This window comes from Danio rerio, chromosome 21 (assembly GCF_052040795.2).
Source record: "Danio rerio strain M-AB ecotype USA chromosome 21, GRCz13ab, whole genome shotgun sequence".
NCBI lineage: Eukaryota > Metazoa > Chordata > Actinopteri > Cypriniformes > Danionidae > Danio > Danio rerio.
The window spans coordinates 36,751,863-36,770,409 of NC_141041.1; the positions used below are offsets into that span (position 1 = coordinate 36,751,863).

At 42.7% G+C, this 18,547-nt stretch overlaps 1 protein-coding gene and 1 long non-coding RNA gene across 4 annotated transcripts in view; one reads left to right on the forward strand and one right to left on the reverse strand.

Annotated features, from left to right (window-relative positions):
* The first annotated feature begins 4,217 nt into the window (after window positions 1-4,217).
* On the forward strand, window positions 4,218-10,739 carry LOC147838905 (uncharacterized). Its single transcript, XR_015520496.1, has 4 exons — window positions 4,218-5,408; window positions 5,722-6,929; window positions 7,299-8,520; window positions 8,559-10,739. It is a non-coding gene; the product is annotated as an uncharacterized LOC147838905 (long non-coding RNA).
* LOC147838906 (uncharacterized) overlaps window positions 7,575-18,547 on the reverse strand; it is a 42,330-nt gene continuing 31,357 nt past the window's right edge. For all 3 annotated transcript variants that reach the window (XM_087301673.1, XM_087301674.1, XM_087301675.1), the window contains one exon: window positions 7,575-12,294. In XM_087301673.1, the coding sequence (XP_087157799.1) occupies window positions 9,652-10,350 (699 nt within the window). In that variant the 5' untranslated portion in view covers window positions 10,351-12,294 and the 3' untranslated portion in view covers window positions 7,575-9,651. The remainder of the gene's footprint in view (window positions 12,295-18,547) is intronic.

Sequence of the window (18,547 nt, forward strand, 5' to 3'; positions counted from 1 at the left end):
TGTTTATGTTTGTTTGTTTGTTTGTTTGCTTGCTTTCTTTTGTTGTTACCTATGAAGTGTTAATTTTGTTTATAGATCTTTATCTAAGACTGAACAGGGATGAAATATATATATTTTGTTTAGAAACTTTTTCGTTGTACAGTGTGTTAAATATATAACAGTTGACAACATTTAAAAGTGGGTGTTGAGTTATCTTTATTTTCTCATTTCCTTTTTATCCAGGGTTATCCAGAGCTATCCAGGGTTTTAATGTATTACTTGGCAAGTTAATGTTGTCTGGCGCCCAAAGGTTTATTAAAAATACAGATATATATATATTTTTTTAATCTATTTTATTTTATTATTTATTTATTTTTTCTTTTTTTACTTTGAGGCCCGCTAGCAGTGGGATTAGGGGAAGGACCAGCAGTTGAGCGTTCGGCTGCGGTGTAGATGGCCTGTGCTCGAATCACGTCAAAAACATTTTTTTTTTTTTAGAATTGAAGTTTTTTCCCTTTTTTCAAATTATACATAAGACTTATTTAATACAACACAACCACCGTTGCACACTATCAAGCACTCAGTGTCCCACAGCACTTGATAAAGAACCACCACCACGAGTTGGAAAAAGACCAGTAATCCACCGGGAGAAGCCTCAATTCCTAAAATAACCAAAATTAAAGTAAATAACTGCAAATAACTTAAAGGGACATCATTAAGTGGATCAATCAGGTTAACAAATCTACTTGCTATGATCTGGTTGAGAGACAGCTACAGCTGTGATTACAACGTCTTACATACACACTCTGAATCCAGACAATTGACACTCATCATCAAAGTAATGATAATAATGAACAATAACAATAAACCCACAAAAAGAAAATCTAAGTAACAAAAACAAAATAAATGCTCTGCATAAATTGGAGACAAAACAAAAAGCAAACTACAAATAATATTCACAAAACAAAAGCAAAGCACTACTAAATGTTAACACAAATCAATACATCTAAAACAAATAAACAAACAACGAATGACTGAAGCGGAGCACAAAGTGGCACACTGGTGAGTAAAAAAGGGCAGTCCCCTTTAAACAGCTGCGTTGGTGGCGTCCGATCATTAGCCAGCAACACCGGCATTAGCGTTAGCAGTGTGGTATAAACTGCAGTAGCACACACCCAAATGATCTCCGATAATCACGGCAATAGCGAGAAATATGAAACCTAATAAATCGAATCATGCAAGAGAAAAAGGGAATAGAAAAAAGGGCATCAAGAGAAAAAAAGGGAGAATCCTACGGAGGAAGAGGCACAAACAAAACCATTAAAATAGTCATTTTAATGATAACACCAATCATAGCAGTGCCTCACTTAACAATGGGCGCATAAATCAGACGCGTTAAGAGCACTTGTTGGTCAGGTACAAGAATACAGTGGAGGTGCAGGAAATAATAGCTTTATGACATGAGAAACACAGATTAAATGCTGCTAAACCCCATTACCCAGCCAGTTAAACAGCCATCACGTACCTGCTACGGTGAATAGTCATCCGCCACCACAGCCCCGCACCATCACATTTTGGTTGATCCCAATATCAATCAGCTGAATCACACCATCACACAACATATTAACATTTTAAGAAACTTTATTAAAAAACAGAATTAACATTCACCCAGAACGCGTATGCAAGTCACCAAGCTTCCCAACACAGGACTATAAGACTAAGGCCGGCTTGCAGAGAACACAAGAACAAAGACAGGGGAAAAGGAGAGACCCCAAGAGAGAGAGTCGTTCTTTCCAGCTCAGGAGCTTCTCTTCAGGTTCTGTGAACAGACCTGGACCCAGACAAAAATGGGTTACCCACACAGCTCAGACATTCCCGTCCCTGATACCTTTCTTTCTTTCTTTCCCGTCGAAAGTTTAGTTAAGTGCACCACAAAACCAGAAGTCAACACAACTAGTCCTCTTGTCGCCTCAAAACTTGAAACGACAGACTCCACCCCACTCCAAGCCTTACAGGACAAAGAGCTGATCACCAGCTAACCACGTGGGAACAATACCTCAACAGAGGGAGGACATGAGGTACCCAAGTAACAGATTACCACTGAACTGTTGTAAATTAAATGTAACCCTAAAGAGACCATAGAAGGGTTGCGAGAGCCAAAGCTCATATTGACTCCTGTGGCAGTATGAGCTTATGGTGATGCTCCAAGGCAAGGAGTAAAGGCTGGAAGAAAACAGCAAAAGCACTCAATGCTGGCAAGGGAAAAGAAATTGGAGAGCTGCTGGAAGTAACGTGATTATTATGCAGAAATACACAATATAATACACATAATGTAGACATTTGGTTAATGACTATATGAAAAACAAATAAACTGGTGCAGCGGAAGCGTTCCACACTGGAATGGGAAAAGAAAGGAGGAAGGTAGCTGGAAGTAACACATATACTATACAATTATTAAGCAAATTATTAAGTTTCATGTCTAATATAAGACAGGAAAGATAATAGTAAACTACTATGCAGAATAAATGAATTAAAGCAGCAGAGGCGCTCGATACTCACAGGAAAAAAAAAGGGGGGGGGGGGAAGCAGCTGTAAGTAATACAAATATCCTATACAATTACTATACAGAATATACAAACTCTGTAATAAGAAATATTCTAGAGCAGCAGAAGCACACAACGCTGGCAGGGGGAAAGAACAGGGGAGAGCCATTGGAGGTAACATGATTACTATGCAAAATACAGAATATAATAAACATGAATGCTAGTTAACTACAATGCAGAATAAATGATGTAAACACTGGTGAATGACTATAGAGAATAAGTAAACTTATGCAGCGGAAGCACTCAATTCTGGCAGTGTAAACAGGAAGGTGAGTGTGATAGGTGAGGCTCCTGCAAGAGCCAAAGATGAGAGTCAAAAGCAAGGGGTAAAGAGCTAGGAGGGAACAACAGAAGTACTCGACGCTGACGGGGGAACAGAAAGGAGAGGGTGAAAGGTGAGGCTCTTCCCAGAGCCAAATCTTGTGTTGACTCCTGCTGAATTCTGAGCTTAGGGTGATGCTAAGATGGACCAAGGAGGTTAGATGAGAGTCAAAGGCAAGGGGTAAGGGCTGGGAGAGAAACAGTGGAAGTACTCAATGCTGGCCGGTGGAACGGAAAGGTGAGGTTGATAGGTAAGGCTCTTGCGGGAGCCAAAGCTCTTGTTGACCCCTGTGGGAGTCTGAGCTTAGGGTGATGCAGATGGAGCAAGGAAATTAGATGAGGGTCAAAGGCGAGAGGTAAAGAGCTACAGTAGGAGGGAACAGCGGAAGCACTTAACGCTGGCAGGGGTACAGAAAGGAGAGGGTGGAAGTGTGGCCCCTTCAAGAGCCAAAGCTTGTGTTGACCCCTGTGGGAGTCTGGGCTTAGGTTTATGCTGATGGAGCAAGGAAGTTACATGAGAGTCAAAGGCAAGGGATAAAGAGCTAGGAGGGAACAGTGGAAGAACTCAATGCTGGCAGGGGGAACAGAAAGGTGAAGGTGATAGGTGAGGTTCTGCAAGAGCCAAAGCTCATATTTACTCCTGCGGGAGTCTGAGCCATAAAGGGGGGTTGGTAAGAATGGACAGATTGATGGCTTTAGCTAGAGGATAAAAGCGTGGCCAATATTGGGGTAAAAGGTTTAATAGAACCAACTGGAGTTCTCTGAGATGAAAAGACTGAGGCGGACCAACTTCAAAGGACCAACGACCCAGGGTCTGGATCTGATGCTGGGATAGCCTGTTAATGGCTGCTTTGGTGGCATGCTAATTCTGAATGAATGGCTAGAAAATGGTTCAGGAAGGAATCTTGAGAGGCGAAGGACTTTGAGGTGTTTCTGGAACCAGTCATGATACTGGACGATTAGAGTGGTCAGTAAAAAAGGGGGGCTAGGGGGATTGGAGGGGATGGGTGAGGGCAGGGATGTTGAAGATGTAAATGAAATGTTCTGTCAAATTGATCTATCTTACTTTGCAGTATGAGGAAACCCTTTCTTTCCTCATTAAACAAAATTAGATCTGCTTTGGTGGGTTGTAGTGAGGGGTTGAGTTTGAATATGTTCCATGCTGTGATGTGTGACGGAAGGGTTCCGAGGACTACTACTTGGAGGATAAGCGATATGGGGTTTGGTGGAGGTTATAAAGGGGTGGCTTAAGGTTATGTCATTTTTGGAAAGGGAGGGACAGGCGTTGGGTAGGGGTCCACTTCTGGATCCAATGAACAGAATTTTTGAAAAGAAAATGAGAAAGAGAGTGAGTGATTTGGTTTTTGCAACCTGGTAAGTGTTTAGCAGACATGATAAATAGTTTTTTGGCTGATGTCCAAATAAGATGTCTTAAAAGTAGCATTAAAGGTTGGTGAGTAGTAACGCCTTTTTCTATGCATTATACTGTGTCTTCCTCATCACAATGAATGAGATTGCTAAAGGTGGACCATTGGATTGGAAATCGATTGAGGGGGCCATGTGGTGGCGAACCAGTGGCCTCTGAGTAACCTTCGAACCCAACTGATAGGGCAGCACCAGTATATAGGCTAATATCTAATGGGGGTGCAAACAATCACTGCAGAAGAAGGAACAGCTGTTCCATTGCTTAAGGAAAGCAATCCATAAGCTGAGTTCATTGCAGGTGGGTTTGGAGAGATCTTCTAAATCGTGGACTGTGGTAGGGATCTGGATAAGGCAAGTTTGAGGTAAATTGGCATTGTGAAATTTAGGTGGTCGAGAATGGATAACATTATGTGTTTTATTCAAGTCTTCTTAAAATATAAGGGAAAGAGAAATTCAGTCAATTTTCTAAGTAGGGATGCTTGGAATTTTAGTGCGAATTCAAGTTGATGCCTAGAAATTTGATAAATGTATTGGGTCCAGCCTTTTGCGAGAGGAATACCTAGATTGGCGAAAACCTTTGGGGTGATCTCTGTTTGGCTGGAGGTGATGTGGGGGGGAGATATGATTAGAATATCATCTAAAAGCTGAATGAGATGGGGAATTCTTAAATTATTAGATAGAATCCATTTGTCAGAGAATTTGTGTTGCACTGCTTATGGGACAAATGCATGAAATCTTGAATGGTGGGGCAGAGAATGATCCAATCATAAAGTGGTTGTCAATCTCTTTTTTTTAAATAAGATGATCAACAGGTTCGGGTTCAATCAGTGATCGCTGATTGAAGATTATGACCAAAAGATTAGTGGAAGGGAGAGCTGAGAAGCCCGGGTGGAATCCATGGGTTACACCTGAAATGAGAAAGTCAGAAAAATTAGTGTCAGGGTGAGAACGCAGTTCTCTAGCGAGGTAAGGAATATTTACACGAATCTAAAGAATGTTTACAATTTCTTGGTAGACATTCATCCCCCCACGGGATGGTGGAGAAAAACAGAGCTAAAGATAAGAAGCATGGCTTCGCTGGTGGTCCTGGAAATACCTCTTTAAGGAGGAGTAGGTGAAGGGATAAGTTTAAATCCCTGTGGCATTTTACTATCTGACTTCTAAGTTTGATATGTAGAATATTTCATATGCTGGGTAATTTTTAGAAGTTAAATGGCTATCAGAAATGGCGGTGTTTATTTATTTGTTTGTTTATTTTTTATTTTTTTTTACTTTGAAAAGGATGTTGACATTTAATTTAAACTTGAAACATACATTGAAACATTATTAGAAACTTTGTCAATGGATTGTTTGCTATGGGCTTAACTTTATTCCATGATTAAATAACATTAAGTTTGGAATCTGAATATGATTAAAATCAGAAGCATAACCGGCCCAATTCATTCACAAAAGTTGCATCCCAAATCGCATTCTTATGCACTATTCTACGCCATTTTGTAGTATAAATAGTGTAAGTAGTGTGTTCACACTGAAAAACTCTAAAAATAATAAGTGCACTTTAATTACCTGAATGATGCACTCATTCAGCCGATAAAATGACGTGTGTAAACTCAACGACCGCAGGTTTGCTTATGTAACGGAAGGGGCGGAGCAATTGGGTGCACATGTTATATAACTTTATTTATTTTGGATCGTGAAAGCAAAATTCTCCTACGAGAGATTATAGCGCCTCCCGATGGTGAATGCAGTTATATTTATTGCAGGTATTATTTGATAATTTAGTCGTTTATTTCACTGAATTGGTGACCGTCAAACGTCATTAGGGAAACAGTTTGAATTTTGGCTTAGAAAAAAACATTAGTGTGCCATTTGGGACGACACTACATACATATACTATCCTGTTGAGTGTGTAAGTGCATAAGTACATAGTGCATGAGTGCATAGTGTATAGTGTGCCATTTGGGACGCAGCTAAAGTCTTTGCAACTTTGTCTGTTAATAAACATCGGGAGAGAGGGCGGGACCATCTCATGTTCTGAGAGCTCTTGGACGGTGACACTTCTTCCAACTATTGGCTCAATGAAGTGTCAATCAAAAGTGCAAAGTTTGGCGGCCATTTTGTTGACGAAATTACAAGTGATTATGTCTGAAAGATGCTATTTTACTGAAAACAGTCCAGCGACTAGTTGGGATGACAGCAGTGTATCGATGGATGTTTATCAACATATAAATATGTTGTGGACTAATGTTTTACGGATTGGATTGCTTTAATCCTTGCAATCGAGTTACCCAGGCTGTTAAAATGTTATAGACCTGTGGATGGGCGGCAAGCTTGAGAGATGGGTTTATTTGGTTTGTTATAATCTCTGGTTGTTTACAGTTCAACAGGTGACACTAAATCCATAGTGTTTGTGTCTTTAAAATGGTTTAAAATATTTTCGTTTTGCGAGTCTTGCTTTCTAACAAAATGATTATTCTTGTTGGAGAGTAGTTATTTTGCAAGGCTTCCCCTTAAAGCATGCTATGTAAGTCTCGGGGAGAGCAGGGCTCTGTTTGCAGTTGTAGATGTTTGTTGGCTATTTCCATATTGATGGGCTGAAAAGTGCGGTCCCACTTTATATTAAGTGTCCTTAACTACTATGTACTTACATAAACAAATAAATACAATGTACTTACTGTGTTTATAATGTATTTGTGAACACTTGTGGTGCTCTTGAGTTGGGATAGAGGTTGGGTTATGGACAGGTTTGGTGGTATGGGTAGGTTTAAGGGTGGGTTAAGGTGTAAGGGATGGTCAACAGTGTATTTACAAATGTAATTACAAAAGTTAATTACAGATGTAACTACATACATCAAGGACAAGTACACAGTAAATACATGTATTTACACCATAAGTACATTGTAACAAAATATAAATTACTGTGTAAGTACATATTGGTTAAGGCCACTTAATATAAAGTGGGACCAAAAGTGCAATGCCGTAAAAGCTTTTTAGAGCTGAGGCTTTTTAGAAGCAGGAAGCTTTCTTCCAGACAAAGATAGTTGTAGAGAGGAAATGAGGATATATAGTGACTCAGGATCCTTAGATTGGAGGATCATGATTAGCTACTGTGGACCAGCTGGGTCAATCATGAGCACATGCTCCTCTCGAAATTAGTTTAAAATTAAACGTCACATAAAGTTTACCAGATTCAGGAATTTTTCACTGTATGTGTAATAATATTTTTTCTTCTCGAGAGTCTTATTTGTTTTATTTCAGCAAGAAAAAGGGCAGTTTTTAATTTTTTGAAAGCCATTTTAAGGATAAAATTATTAGACTCTTTAAGCTATATATTTTTTCGATAGTCTACAGAACAAACCATTGTTATACAATAACTTGCCAAGTTCACCTTACCTGCCTACTTAACCTAATTTACCTGGTTAAGCCATTAAATGTCACTTTAAGCTGTATAGAAGTGTCTTGGCAATATCTAGGCAAAACTTACCATAGATAACTAAAATATTAGCATGAATTAGTATGAAAGAAGGCAAGAAATGAAAGCATAACTACAATGAATTGTGGTGTTCTTGGAAAGACAGAGAGAAATACATACCACTAAGAAACATGTTGATCATGTTTTGATCACAAAGTTGGTCTGCTTGATTATTCCCAGTGTCATAGTTTACAACCACACAGAGTTGTCCTGTAGCCAATTTTCCGGTATCTTGTCTGAGTATTTATGGTCATTGAACTTTTGAAAGATCATTGACCAAGAACCGTTGCACAAGTCTGAGGTCCACGCAGAAGCAGGTTTTTATCAAGGATGTCTGTGCATTCCTGCATTTATCTTTCCCTCCCTCAATTATTTCTAGTCTCCTAGGTCTTGACACAAAAAAAAACATCTCAGTATGAGGCTGCTTCAAAGTGCTACTTCTTTCTTCACAGGTAAAAATTGGAGCTCTATTAGAGTGACCATCTGTCCATCTGTTTTCTGACTAAGACTCTTCTGCTCTAATCACTCAGCTTGGCCACTCGCTCTAGAAAGGAGTCCAGGTGGTTCCACTTTTTTTTTTTTTTTCATTTATGGAGGATGGAGGCCCTTGTGCTCACTGGGACATTCTATGGTGCAGATATTCTTCTGTACCATTCCACAGATTTGTTCTGTAACACCATCCTGTGTCTTGCTTGGACAGGATCTTACATAGACAGGTTTGTGCCTTAATATTGTCCAATCAATTGCATTTATTACAGGTGGAATCCAATTAAGATGTAGAAGCATCTCAAAAGATGATTAGCAGAAACAGTTAACACTTAAGGCTGGGCACAGTTTCTCCCCTTTCAACAATCCTACATATTGTCCCGATTATTTTAACGATTCTAAATATTACTTAATCATGTTAAGAAGAACATTGGGGGGCTTTGGTTCAAACTGTGTGTGCTGTCACATCATGTCACAACACGCAACCTCTTAAAGGCGCAAAATGATTTAGAATATTTACAATCAGAAATCTAGCAGTGTGGAAGGTGCCAGAGATTATAACTAGAATGAAAAAATATTCAAAAAAGTAAGCTGGAAGAAGACAGAAGTAATTTGCACAGCAGTGATGATGGATCAGCTTGTTGATTTGTGGCAACTGCACAAATGTTTATTGGTTTGTGTTTATTCTGTAAACTCAAAATATTTTTTTTTGTGTGATTTTCTTTGTTCACATTCAGGACTATGTTTGAAAATTTTTAGGTGTATGCTGTGCTGTCTTTGTGACATTGTGTCTGTCATATTCAAAAGTTAAAAATCTGCTGGATGCAAACCAATCAGGTTTTAAATGTGGACATTTCACTGAGTTTGCACTACTCTCGGTTTCTAAAACCCTACAAATGCCAAAGCAGATACTAAATGATCTAATTTGCTTTTATTGGACCTGTCTGCTTCTTTATATACTATGAATCATCAGATTATACTCTCCACTCTCTCTTCAATGGGCATCACTGGAACCCCACTCTGCTTGATGGAGTTTTACCCTTACTGGCAGATCAACTCAGGTGATGGCTTTGGCCTTTCGTGAGACTCAGGTGACGGCTCTGGCCTTTCATGGGACTCAGGTGGTGGCTGTGGCCTTTTGTGGATTTTCGAGGTGTCTGACGCACACCATTTGAGAGATTTAGAGGATTCTACTGTCCACCATTCAAATGATTCAGAGATGTCTAGCGCCCGCCATTCGAGGGACTCAGAGGTGTCTGGCGCCTGCCATTCAAGGGATTCAAATGATTCTAGCGGCTGTCATTCGAGGGATTCAAAAGTGTCTGGCACCCGTCACTTGAGTGACTTAGAGGTGTCTGGTGCCCATCATTCAGGGGATTCAAGAGGATCTGGCGGCGACCAATCGGGAAGCTCAGGCAGCGACTCTGGCAGCTCTGGCGGCAACTCTGGCAGCTCTGGAGAATCTGCCAGCTCTAGTAGTGACTGAGGATCTGGCAGCTCTGGCAGCAATAGCTCTGGTGGTGGCAGCAGCTTTGGCAACTCAGGTTGTTTTGGCCATTCTGAGGGCTCAGGTGATGGCATTTCAAGGACAGGAACAATGACAGGAACTATGGCAGGAAAAGACTCAGAACTGGAAGCCATCTTGTGAGCTAGTGGTAGATTGAGGCTTGTCCATGCGTGAGCTGGAAGGCTGGTTGTGACCACTTTGTGAGCTGGAGGACTGATGTTGGCCATCTTGTGAGCTGGAGGACTGGAGACAGCCATCTTATGAGCTGGAGGACTGGAGACAGCCATCTTGTGAGCTGGAGGACTGGAGACGGCCATCTTGTGAGCTGGGAAACTGGAGGTGGGCATTTTGTGAACTGGAGGACTGGAGGCGGCGATCTTGGGAGCTGGAAGACTGGAGTTGGCCATCTTGTGAGCTGGAGAACTGGAGGTAGCCATCTTGTGAGCTGAAGGATTGGAGGTGGCCATTTTGTGAAATAAAGGACTGGAGACAGCCATCTTGTGAGCTGGAGGACTGAAGGCGGCCATTTTGGGAACTGCAGAACTGGAGGTGGCCATCTTGAGCTGAAGGACTGGAGGACTGATAACCTGGAAACAGTAGTATGGGTGATGCCAGCATTATAGTGTTAATGGAGGGGATGCCCTTCCCCCAACCCCCAAAAAACATTTAGGGGTTTCCCCTGCACCTAGCCTGCGGTGAAGTTTGAACCAATGGCTTGTTAAGCCACATCCAGGGCTTGCTGGAAAGTAGTGATGGGAAGTTTGGATCATTTTACTGACTCGGATCTTTGAGTCTTGTTCATCAAGATGAACGAATCTTTTTTCGAGTCATTTTGTTCATTTGGTTCAATTTGCCAAAATATTATTAAAATGTCACAAATTGCTTCCAAACTCATCTACAACTAGCCCAAAAGGTTGATTGCACGACAAATAAGTCATAAATAAAATATAAGAAGGAGAAAATAATAATTCAATGTTTACCTGCTCTTTTGTCTATGAAGGCATTGTTGTCTTATTGCTCAGCTTACCTCATCATGTCTTCAAATGTCAGGGGTTCATTCACGTTACACTGACAGTCACATATAATCTTAATCAATGCACAGTCTAGGCAGATAGGAGCTATGATCGTTCCTTCATCACGTGACAGAATGACTCAAACCCGAGGACTCAAGAGATAAACGGTTCAATTCTTTTTCCGGCTCTACACGCGTATGATTGGCCCGTGAGGAATGAATGACTCAGACCTGATAGAGGACTCGAGAGATGAACGGTTCAATTATTTTTCCGGCTCTAAACGCGTATTATTGGCCCGTGAGGAACGAATGACTCAGACCCGATAAAGGACTCGAGAGGTGAGCGGATCAATTCTTTTTCCGGCTCTAAACGCATATGACATCTGCCAATGTGATGAAGACTTGAAATTAACGATACTACCTGCACAAATGTGCCCATGCGCGGATGAACGAATCACTCCCTGAGAGGACTCGTAGTTCCCGAGTCATATTGAAGATTCGTTCAAAATGAACGAATCGTTCATAAACGACCCATCACTACTGGAAAGACCCCCGAAGACCATAATGGATGAGGATGGATTTCAGTGATTTATTTAGTCCATGATTAAAAAAAGCCAATAAGCATGCAGTCCAGGAGAGTGGTGTCATTGGCAATGTCCAGAAAACAATTTATATCGTCCTTGAGGGAATTCGTACCTTGCCTTAATCTGATAAGACGTCCTGCTGGATCCATGTTAGTACCCGAGCCTTCTGTAACCAGGGGAAGTGACAGTGACAACAAGGTCAAGTAAGCAGTGGTCAATACAGGGGCAAACGATGTATGCAGGCAATTTCATAAACGTAGTCAAAGTAAAGAGGTCAGATGGCTGGCGGCAAGCAGGGATAAACAGATTAACAAGGCGAGAGTAAAAACACAAGAAAACAAGACTAAGTAAACATATTGTAATGTAATGTCACTAAGTGTAAACAAGACTCGGCAACTGGAGTGAGTTTATGTGCTGCCTATATAGTGTGTGTAATCCGTCCTTAATAATCCTCTGGTAGTGTGTGTGCAATCAGACAGGATGTGGAACGTGTTTGTGCAGAGTGCATGTATGAAGTTGTAGTCCATGAAATTGTAGTCCGTTATTGATTGTGCATGTTAACCAGCGATCTAAGGAGTAAAAATCTCTGGTGATTGTGACAATTTAACTGCTATGAAAATATATTATTAATTAACCCTCTCTTCATAACATTACTTAAGTTAAATTAAATAGTCGGGTTCATAGCCAAGGGGGGTTCGGGTGGTTTTAAAGACCAAAAGATGGATTATTATTTTTATTATGTTAACATTTTTCCTTTTATTCAAGTAGCCAAATTCTGACTGAGGAAATTGAATGTACTATCCAGATTTTAATTTAAAACAAGTTTTAACAGATTTCTAAAAACAAATGTAATGATATATGATAATAAATTTGTATTTTAAAGATAAGTATTTTTTTCAAATTTACTTATTCTAAATTTTCATTATTTGTAAAACTGTAATAAATTACTTACAGTTTAAATGCATGTGGGTCTGATATTGTAATGTTAAAATAATGTTAATTAACTGATAAAGATAGAGTTTAATAAAGACTTCCATTTAATTTAGCCATAGTACAAATGAAACATGTCTCATATATTAGTTTTGATTAAAGAGTGTCACCGACTCGGTCCCAGTCACTCCCCTCGCTGGCCAGCAGAGGCCACTATCTCCGGACTTCTAGCATTACATCATCCACTTACACTGATCTAGCACACCTGAACTGAATCCAGTTAATGACCCACGTACCCTTTATAAGCCGCACTCAAACACTCAGTCTTTGCGAAGTCTTGTTTAGCCCCGGCCAGCATTACTGAGCGTTATAGCCTGCCTGATCTTCTGTGAATTACTCCAGCCCGTTTCTGACTCTTCTTTGCCTTCTGCCTGCCCACGACCCAAGCCTGATACACAGACTCTGAATCACGCCGCCTGCCTCTGACCCATGCCTGGTAAATCACTCTGTGTCTGTCAGCCGCCAGCCTTAAGACCTTTATTACTATTGTTGTTGTGTGTTCGCACCTTTGTGCGTGTTAATTGTTTGAGTGAAAGTGTGACTAATAAATACTGCATAATGGATCCCTCCGTGTCAGTCTCCCCGTTACAGAAGACTTCGCCCAACATGGATCCCGAAGCCATACAGGTTTTGTCTCACGAAGTCACAGCTCAAGCTCAGGTACTGACCACACATCAACAACAATTAACGCATTTAACCCAGTTGACAGATGAACTGGTGAAATCACTGCAAAACCTGCAAGCTGCTCCCACAGCGCAACTCAACGCCAACTACTCTATGAGTCAACCCTTTGTGACACAGCCCCCAACTGTCTCCGGAGTCCGTTTGGCATTTCCCGACAAGTTTTCAGGTAACCCAGCTAAATGTAAAGGCTTTCTACTGCAGTGCAAACTGTTTATTGCCCAACAGCCCCATCTGTTTAAGGATGAGAACGGGAAAATTGCTTTTGTATGTTTACTGCTCACAGGAAAAGCATTAGACTGGGCTACTGCAGTTTGGCCAGACAGCACCCCGATATTTCCCTCATTTAAAGACTTTCTCAAACGTTTTTGCACTGTGTTCGATCATCCTGAGGGTGGTCGTAATGCTGGTGAGGAGCTATTGTGTGTACAACAGGGAGATCGCTCCGCAGCTGAATTCGTGCTGCATTTCCGCACCCTGGCAGCGCAAACAGGCTGGGCTGATGATCCGCTTACTACACTCTACAGAAAAGCTCTGAGACCGGAACTGCAAAAAGAGATGGCATGTCGTGATGAGGGAAAGACACTGGACCAGCTGATCGAATTTTCTATCAGGTTAGACATTTTACTCCGCCCCCGTAACCCATTGTGCTCTATCGCTTCCAGTCCTGTATCTCCTGAACCTCCCCCCGAACCGATGCAACTGGGCAGAACCCGTCTAACCCCCGAAAAATGTGAGTAAAGGAGGAGAAATCACTTATGCCTCTATTGCGGACTTTCAGGTCATACGAAGGTCTTATGTCCCAACAAGCCTCCACCTAAGACCCTTCCGGTGAGTGCTACCACAGTGTTCACGACCACTAATGACATCATGAGTGTACCTGTCTGTTTAAAATATGAGGACATTGAGATTTTGACTTTGGCCATGGTCGATTCAGGAGCCGCTGGCAACTTTATTGACTACACGTTTGCTACAACTCACTCCATTCCTCTAACCTCCTGTGATTCCTCCCTAGCCATCACTGCTATAGACGGGCGCCCCCTGGGGGAAGGACACATAAAATTCCAAACTCTGCCAATATCTCTTCAAACAGGCTCTCTCCACATAGAAGAAATCTCCCTCCTAGCGATAGACTCTCCTTGACACACGGTTATCCTTGGGTTACCTTGGTTACAACTTCATGACCCTCAAGTTTCCTGGAAAACTGGTGAGATTACTAGATGGAGCGATTTTACCCAGTGTCTGCATTCTGTTTCCCTTGTCCAGATCAACACGATAACCAGTACTGAGGACCCTGAACTCTGTCAAATTCCTGAAGCTTATCATGACTTAACCAAAGCTTTTAATAAGCAGAAAGCCACTAAGCTCCCTCCTCATCGTGAGAATGATTGTGCCATAGAACTACTGCCAGGTACCACGCCCCCTCGTGGTCGAATTTTCCCTCTCTCTCAACCTGAGACTGAAGCCATGAACACATATCTCTGAGGAACTGGAAAAGGGCTTCATAAGACCATCCACATCACCTGCTTCAGCTGGGTTCTTCTTCGTTAAAAAGAAGGACGGCAGTTTACGCCCCTGCATCGATTACAGAGGATTGAACGAAATTACTGTCAAGTATCGTTACCCCTTACCACTGGTTCCAGCAGCCCTTGAACAGCTCCGCTCAGCCCAGTATTTCACCAAATTGGACCTCCGCAGTGCTTACAACCTCATCCGTATCCGACAGGGAGACGAGTGGAAAACCGGGTTCTCTACCATTAATGGCCACTATGAGTACCTCGTTATGCCCTTCGGCCTAGCTAACAGTCCTTCCGTGTTCCAGGCTTTCGTCAATGAGATATTCAGAGATATGCTCAACCAGTGGGTAATAGTGTACATCGACAACATCCTTGTCTACTCCAATTCCTTACCCGAGCACATCCAGCATGCAGAACGGTGCTAAAACGCCTCATTCACAACCAGTTGTACGCCAAAATTTCCAAAATGTGAGTTCCATCAGACCTGCATATCATTCCTGGGTTATATAATCTGTCCCGAGGGTGTGGCTATGGACCAGCAGAAAGTCGACTCCGTCACGCAATGGCCACAACTGGAGACCATTCGACAGCTACAACGTTTCCTGGGGTTTGCCAACTTCTATCGACGGTTCATTAGGAACTTTAGCTTAGTAGCTGCCCCCCTTACAGCCATGGTCAAGGCCAATAACGCTCGCCTAAAATGAAACCCAGACGCCATTAGAGCATTCAACCAGCTCAAATCCCGTTTCTCCAGTGCACCCATTCTGTGTCATCCTGATCCCAATCAACCGTTTGTGGTTAAGATTGACGCATCTAACACTGGCATTGGAGCCATTCTGTCCCAGAAATCCCTGACCATGAACAAACTCCATCCCTGTGCTTTCTACTCCCGCAAACTCAATTCCGCCAAAAGAAATTATGACGTGGGTAACTGCGAACTCCTTGCCATGAAAGCCGCTTTGGAAGACTAGAGACACTAGCTTGAGGGCGCCAAGCACCCGTTTACCGTCATTACGGATCACAAAAACCTTGAGTACATCCGATCCTGTAAGCGACTAAACCCTAGACAGGCAAGATGGGCTCTATTCTTTACCCGCTTCGACTTCCAAGTCACATACATCCCCGGTTCAAAGAACGTTAAGGCAGACGCTCTCTCTCGCCTCTCAGACGAAGAAACTTTGGCTGAGGAGGATGAACCCATTTTGAAAGATCCCTTAAGCATAGCTCCCATCATATGGGACATTGAGAATGAGATTATACAAGCCTCTGAACAAAACCCCACTCCGCAGGCATGTCCCGAAAACAAGATCTTTGTTCCCCCGTTGCTCCGTGAGAACTTGATAGCTGAAGTTCATAATCATCCCAGTTCCGGTCACCCAGGCAGCACTGCAACAGCTCAACTAATCCAATCCCGTTATTGGTGGCCGTCTACCAACAAGGACATCATCAACTTTATTAATAAGTGCGCCCCCTGTCAAATGGCCAAACATTCCCGTCATCGTCCAGCTGGTCTGCTCCAACCCTTAGAGGTACCACGTCGTCCCTGGTCACATATAGCCATAGATTTTGTCACTGACTTACCTCAATCCCAAGGGAACACCACCATCCTCACTGTTGTGGATCATTTCTCGAAGGCCTGTCGACTCATCCCCATAGCCAAACTACCTACAGCCCTGGAAACCGCAGAACTGCTGTGCGAATATGTGTTCCATTATTATGGTCTTCCTGAAGACATCGTCTCAGACCGAGGTTCTCAGTTTACCTCCCGACTATGGTCTGCCTTTTTCAGAAACCTCCAGGTGAACATTAGTCTGACTTCCGGCTACCATCCCCAGTCCAACGGACAGACGGAACGTCTGAATCAGGAGATCGGTCGCTTTCTCTGAACTTACTGTCACTCCAACCAAGCTGAATGGGCTAAATTTCTCATGTGGTCTGAATATGCACAGAACTCCCTGAGAAAGGCAACTACAAGTCTGACTCCCTTTCAATGCGTACTAGGCTTTCAACCTCCTCTATTTCCCTGGTCCGGTGAGGCCACTGAACTCCATGCAGTCGACACATGGTTCAAAAAGTGCGAGGAGGTATGGAACACAGCTCACACTCACTTATCACACGCTGTACGAAGGTTCAAGGAACAAGCCGATCATCACCGTCGTCCTGGTCCCACGTATTCCCCAGGACAGTGGGTGAGGCTTTCCACTCGAGACCTGCGCCTAAGACTGCCCTGCAGAAAACTCAGCCCCAGGTACGTGGGTCCTTTCCAGATAGACAGACAAATATCTCCTGTTTCTTTTTAACTGACACTCCCTAATCAGTATCGTATTTCTCCCACTTTCCATGTCTCCTTGCTCAAGCCTGCTGTTGGTCCAGCCGAGGTGGATAGGGAGGTGGCAGCCGGTAAACAGGGTCCCCCGCCTCTCATGATCGACGAAGAGAGGAGGCCTATCAGATCCACGAGATCCTGAGATCCAGACGCCGGGGTGGTCAACTACAGTACCTCATCGACTTGGAGGGGTACGGCCCGGAGGAAAGATCATGGATCAACCGTAAGGACATTCTTGACTCAACTCTGCTGGATGAGTTCCACTGCAACATCCGGATATGCCGGCCCCTCGCCCCCGTGGAAGACCCCGGCGTCGAGACTTCTCACTTCAAGAGCCATTCGTTGGGGGGGGGGGGGGGGTTGGGTTGGGGGGGGGGTGGGCTCTGACTCGGTCCCAGTCACTCCCCTCGCTGGCCAGCAGAGGCCACCATCTCCGGACTTCTAGCATTACATCATCCACTTACAATGATCTAGCACACCTGAACTGAATCCAGTTAATGACCCACGTACCCTTTATAAGCCGCACTCAAACACTCAGTCTTTGCGAAGTCTTGTTCAGCCCCGGCCAGCTTTACTGAGTGTTATAGCCTGCCTGATCTTCTGTGAATTACTCCAGCCCGTTTCTGATTCTGCTTTGCCTTCTGCCTGCCCACGACCCAAGCCTGATACACGGACTCTGAATCACGCCGCCTGCCTCTGACCCATGCCTGGTAAATCACTCTGTGTCTGTCAGCCGCCAGCCTTAAGACCTTTATTACTATTGTTTTTGTGTGTTCGCACCTTTGTGCGTGTTGATTGTTTGAGTGAAAGTGTGACTAATAAATACTGCATAATGGATCCCTCCGTGTCAGTCTCCCCGTTACAAAGAGAGAGGCTGTGGTTTTTCTGACAAATTGTTTCAAATTGGACATGCTACTTTACAGATTAGAAGAACTGGCAGAAATCATATATATACGTTTACATTTAGCTGTTTATTCTATATCAGTCTGCTATAATGTTAGATTGGTCATTAAAGTGGGGAAAACATGAGTATTAATGTCATTATCACGATGGACTCATTTAATAGCGAGCTTGAGTTTATGCGACTTGCACTTTTGGTTAAAAAAAGTTCATGCCCTTTTTTTGCTGCCCTCCTCACTTGCGTATGTCACACTTCACACACCATCACACACCTTATTCTTGCATGTGAAAAACACCTGAAGTTTTGGCACTTGCTGCTTATATCTGAACACAGGTACAGCCTCTCATGTGACAGCAGGTAAAGACAAAGCCAATCACAATGTTTCAATGTGTTTGCAATGTGACTTGAGGAGAGAATGTGATTTAAGATTTTTGGCATGTCTAGGTTAATATTGACAGCGAAAAATTTTAAAAGCAATATAATTATTGGTGGGGACATTTCAATAGTTGATGGATATTGGTGGAGACGCGTCTCCTCTGTCCATGCTATATCTATGCCCACACTCACCTCATATCTATAAAAAATAATAAAGTAAAAAAAACAGTGCATTTATGAAGTGTCCTTTACACAGGTGAGTGGGCTTGACAAACCACCGGTAGAAACACTTTTCTTTCTATATGCACTGGACACTTTAATTAAACTCCTTACTCACACACTGAATTCTCTGAGCATAACAGTTTATT